At 44.5% G+C, this 5,307-nt stretch overlaps 1 protein-coding gene across 2 annotated transcripts; it reads right to left on the bottom strand.

Annotated features, from left to right (window-relative positions):
* OXSM (3-oxoacyl-ACP synthase, mitochondrial) lies at window positions 1–5,307 on the bottom strand. 2 transcript variants are annotated; one of them, XM_060180443.1, is made up of 3 exons: window positions 4,939–5,307; window positions 3,320–4,539; window positions 1–2,253 (listed from the first exon to the last, which is right to left on the bottom strand). In XM_060180443.1, the coding sequence occupies exons 2-3, from the start codon at window positions 4,297–4,299 to the stop codon at window positions 1,851–1,853; spliced, it is 1,383 nt and encodes a 460-aa protein (XP_060036426.1). In that variant the 5' UTR covers window positions 4,300–4,539; window positions 4,939–5,307; the 3' UTR covers window positions 1–1,850. The 2 variants fall into 2 exon arrangements, with proteins under 2 accessions (XP_060036426.1, XP_007517150.1); XM_007517088.3 differs by having other exon boundaries at window positions 3,320–4,439.

The following is a 5,307-nucleotide window of genomic DNA, read 5'->3' as shown; positions in this document are numbered from 1 at the left end:
CTCCATTATTATCTTTATTAAGTTCTTAAGTAAAGGCCCTCCCCAAGCAAGACAGTATGGAAGAGATTTAGGTCCAAAAATAGTGACATACTCTTGGCACAGAGACCGCAGGAAATAATTCTTAAATCTCCAGTTTAGTGTTCTCAATACTAAAAGTATACCTATGCATATATGTGGACATGTAGATCAATACAAACATGTGCCCACATGTAATACAGTAAACATATACATATGAAAACATATACAAGTCCATTTAAAAAGAGTTACGCACAGGTTCAATCCCCAACAAAACCATACACCAGAATGAATATCCCCAATGCCATCATCTACTGAGTGGTGCTCTGGTAAGATAAATAGAGTGGAAGAAGGTAAAATGTTCTAAAAATAAGCTAAGTACAGATTGGAAGAGAGTAAAAGGACAGAGAAGGGAAAATGTTATTGAATCAGTTAATGCTGAGTACTTAAGATTGATCTCACAGGAAACCCTCTAAGGAACTGTATAGAATCTTAGACATAGGGGGTAGTGCAGTGGATTAAGCGCACGTGGCACAAAGCACAAGGACCAGTGTAAGGATCCCGGCTTGAGTCCAGGCTCCCCACCTGCAGAGGAGTCACTTCACAGGCGGTGAAGCAGGTCTCCAGGTGTCTACCTCTCCTCTCTTGATTTCTCTCTGTCCTATCCAAAAATGAACAACATCAACAACAACAATAATAACCACAACAAGGCTATAACAAGGGCAACAAAAGGGAAAAAAAAATTAAAAAAAAAGAATCTTAGACATCCCTCTGAAAAGGTCAGGGTGACTCAGTCAGGCTGTAGTGCAGTGGGTTAAGGGAACATGGTGCAAAGCACAAGGACCAGCTTAAGGATCCTGGTTCGAGCCCCGGCTCCCCACCTGTAGTGGAGTCACTTCACAAGCAGTGAAGCAGGTCTGCAGGTGTCTGTCTTTCTCTCCCCCGTCTTCCCCTCCTCTCTCCATTTCTGTCCTATCCAACAACAACAACAATAATAATAATTAAAAAAAAAAGAAACAGAGAGACACCTGTGGCCCTGCTTCACCACTCATGAAGCTCTGTCCCTGCAGGTGGGACCAGGGACTTGAATCCAGGTCCTTGCACATTGTAACATGTGCACTCAACCAGGTGTGCCACTGCCTGGTCCCCCTACTCCCACTCTTCACTGGCTGAGTATCACTTCTAGGAAACTTATTCTTGCTCCCAGTAAGTAAGAAGAGGAACAGATATCACTCTGGTATATGTGCTACCAGGGATTGAACTCAGGAACTCATGCTTGAGAGTCTAGTGCCCTATCCTTTGCACCACCTCCTGGACCAGGTTACAATCTTTTTAAAAAATTTTTTATTTATTACTAGATAGACACAGAGAGAAATTGAGAGGGCAGACAGACAGAGAAGACACCTACAGCTCTATTTAACCACTCGGGAAGCTTTCCCCCTGCAGGTGGGGACTAGGGGCTTGAACCTGGGTCCTTGCACACTGTAATATGTACACTTAACCAGGTATGCCACCACCTGGCCCACTATTGAGATATTTTTTGGTGGGGTGGGGTGTGAAAAAAAAAAAGAGATTTTTGATTTCACAATTGAAGAGGTGCTATTGGATCTTAGCAGAGACCAGGATACTGTTAAGGATCCTTCAGTATATAAGATAGCTATTATTTCTCCAAAAAGAATTACTTCTCAGAATATCAAGTTCCATGGATGTAAATACTCTGACATTGGTAATAAATATCTATGTATTGACATGTAAGTAAATGTATTTTAAAAAGTTCTCCATTTAATATTTTTCTTATATTAAAAAAATCAATGTTTAGTTATAAATGGTCTGTCCTACATGCCAGCAATACAAAGTGTTGCATTAGTACCACCAAAACCAAAAGAGTTGGTAAGTCCAATGCATCTTTTCTCAGTTTTCCATTCCTGTGCCTTTAGTGGAACATAATTGAGATCAAATTCTGGTTCTGTACAATCCAGATTTAAAGTAGGTGGTAGTTTTTGATGATAACAAGCTAGCGCGGTGAAAGCCGCCTCCACAGCTCCTGCAGCTCCCAGCAGATGTCCTGTGGCTCCTTTAGTAGAAGAAACTGCAAGGCTGGGAGCATAGCCTTTGAAAAGATGCTTGATAGCTTTGTTTTCAGCAGCATCTCCCAAGGGCGTGGAAGTAGCGTGGGCATTGATATAAGTTATCTCCTCAGGTTGGACATTTGCATCTCTTAGAGCAGCTGCCATACATCTACAAAATGAAAAGAAAAAAAAAAAGAAGGAATTTTATCAGAAATAAGTTTAATTTCAATATGAGACTATATGTGTAAAAAGAATATGTAAAAAGAATTGTGCAAATATGCCTGCTGAAAAGACCCCTTTACTTTAATAAGCAAACTGCATTTTGGATAACTGTGAGTTAAAATATTATCTGCATGAGACACTGAGTTCTCCTAGTGCCCCAGTGCCATGGACTGAGATAGACATAAAGGCTATGGATTTTATCATTTCATATATATATATATATATATATATATATATATATATATATATATATATATGTACTGCTCAGCTCTAGCTTATGATGGTGTTGGGGACTGAACCTGAGACTCTGGAGCCTCAGGCTTGAAAGACTCTTTACATAATTATTATGCTATCTACCCCGATTTTATCATTTCTTTTTTTAAAAAAATTATTTATTTATTTATTCCCCTTTTGTTGCCCTTGTTGTTTGTATTGTTGTAGTTATTATTGTTGTTGTTACTGATGTCATCGTTGTTGGATAGGACAGAGAGAAATGGAGAGAGGAGGGGAACACTGAGAGGGGAGAGAAAGACAGACACCTACAGACCTGCTTCACCGCCTGTGAAGCGACTCCCTGCAGGTGGGGAGCCGGGGGCTTGAACAAGGATCCTTATGCCGGTCCTTGCACTTGGCACCACCTGCGCTTAACCCGCTGCGCTACCGCCCTACTCCCTGATTTTATCATTTCTAATAAAACATATTTCCATTTACTAACCATAATTTGACCTTTTTTTTTCCATGAGAGAGGAAACATGCCAGCACAAGTCCATAATAATTTTTCTCCTAGGAATTATTTGTATGTGCTAGAGACAGCCAGAAATTGAGAGGAAGGGGGAAATAGAGATAGAGAAGGAGACAGAGAACCTGCACTGCTTCACTTGTGAAACTTTCCGCCTGCAGATGGGAACCAGGGGCTCGAACCGGGTCCTTGACAACTGTAACATGTGCCTGCAACCAGGTGTGCCACCACCCGGCCCCTGAGGAAATGTTTTAATGAAACAACCAATCTTTACCTTAAGGCACCTTCTCCTTCAGGATCAGGTGCTGTCATGTGACCAGCATCACCAGAAAGTCCATAGCCCAAAATTTCTGCATATATCCGGGCTCCTCTTTGAATCGCATGGTCATGTTCTTCCAGCACCAACACAGCTGCTCCTTCTCCCATTACAAAACCATCTCTCTTTGGATGAAATGGTCGACATGCCAACTTAGGATCAGGGTTTGTGCTCAGAGCCCGGGCTCTGGAAAACCCAGCAAGTGATAACGGACTAATGCAAGAATCTGTACCTCCAGCAAGCATCACGTCAGCATCGCCATGGGCTATCCATCTAAAGGAGTCTCCCACGGCATGAGCTCCTGTGGTACAGGCTGTGGAAACCGCATGATTGGGACCCTTGAGTTTATATCGAATGCTAACCTGGCCTGCTGCCATATTGATTAAAATTTTAGGGACAAAGAATGGGCTGACTTTATTGTAGCCTTTTGTCTGAAACATCTGTGCAGTTTCAGAAACAACTTCAAGAGGGACCATTCCCATGCCGATCGCAACTCCCGTGGCCACTTGATCAGCTTCTGATTGAGGATGCCAGTTGGAATCTTTAATGGCTAACTCGGCAGCCCCCATGGCCATAATGGTGGGAGAAGACATGGACTTGATGTCCGATTTGGACACAAAGTTCTGTTCGCTGAACTGCCCTTCATCACAACCTCTTGGCACATAGGCAGCAACACTGCAAGGGATGCTCTTATAGTCTTCGCCCACCAGTGGGACGATTCCACTTTGTCCCCGGATAAGCCGATCCCACACCAGCTGGGTCCCAACACCGAGAGGAGTCACTAAGCCAATGCCCGTGACGACAACCCGCCTACGCAATCTGGGCCTTGGTGCGGTTCCAAAAAAACGTGTGCTTCGTATTAATTTCTGCCATAACCGCGAATACTGGCAGTGAGGGTTTGTAATTTTTAGGAAATTCTGCAAGCAGCTTGACAACATGACTGAGATTCGTCCAAATGGTCAGACACACATTCTTCTACCAGTCCACAACAGGCTTTGCGGATACTCACTGTTGTTGAAGCAGCTTAACAGCCAAAATACGGTAAAACGAGGTGATCTTTTTAGGAGTCTGATGTGAGCTGTTAATAAACACAGGAAAAGAGGGTGTTATGTCCTGTATTAATTGATCAGTCTGCTATTTGGACTTACTTTGGGGCTGTTAAGTGCCTTGAGACATTCCTAGACAAAAAAATAAATAAAACAACTGCTTATTCATCCAACATAGAACAAAAATATACAACGAAAATGTAAAGCCATCATTCTGTTAGCTTGATATTGGCTGCGGGAAGCTTCCTTTTCTCAGGGTTGCTAAGGCCTCCTTCCAAACAGTGTGTGTGTGTCTGAAGCACAGGAACCACATGTCAGTTTCTGCACTTGGAGGACGGGGTATGTGCACTTAGTAACTCTATTGATGGCCCTCACGGAGAGAGAAGCCAGCTTTTCTTTCATCCCCCCACCCCACCACCACAGCACAGCTCTATCTTAATGCCGGTGCCGGGGGTTGAACCTAAGACTTTGGTGCCTCGGGCATGAGAACCTCTGTGGCTAACCACTGTGCAGTCTCCCCCGCCCACCAACCTTTCTCAAAGTCCTCCCGGGACAGGAACCCCGAGCAAGCACGCTCAGCTCTGGAAGTACGATCGCTACTGGGGAAGGAGGACAAGTGTCGAGACTCTCCCCTTCTAGCTTCCTGCAACAGGGTGGCGGGGAAGCGGGTTCAGGGCGGTTCGATTCTCCCAGCCAGCAAAAGGCCCCCGGGACGGGTCGAGGAGGGGCCGTGCGAGGAGGTGTGGCCTTTCCAAGCCCCGCCTCTTAGAGGCGCCACCAAACACAGGAAGAAACTAAGCGAGAGGAACAGAACCCGGGTAGCCGGTGTTCTCACTCCCGGTCCTCCGCCAACATCACTCGTAGGCGGAGGAGCTGGAAACGAAGCGTGGAAGCACGCCG

Source organism: Erinaceus europaeus, chromosome 21, assembly GCF_950295315.1.
Source record: "Erinaceus europaeus chromosome 21, mEriEur2.1, whole genome shotgun sequence".
Classification (NCBI taxonomy): Eukaryota; Metazoa; Chordata; class Mammalia; order Eulipotyphla; family Erinaceidae; genus Erinaceus; species Erinaceus europaeus.
The sequence above is the reverse complement of the archived record's forward strand: the minus strand, read 5'-3'. Positions and strand labels throughout refer to the sequence as shown.

Coding starts and splice junctions, on each gene's coding strand:
- OXSM (XM_060180443.1), bottom strand. CDS start 4,299: ATGTTGTCAAGCTGCTTGCAGAATTTCCTAAAAATTACAAACCCTCAC. Junction 2,254..3,319: donor GAAGGAGAAGGTGCCTTAAG/GTAAAGATTGGT, acceptor TTCATTTTGTAG/ATGTATGGCAGCTGCTCTAA.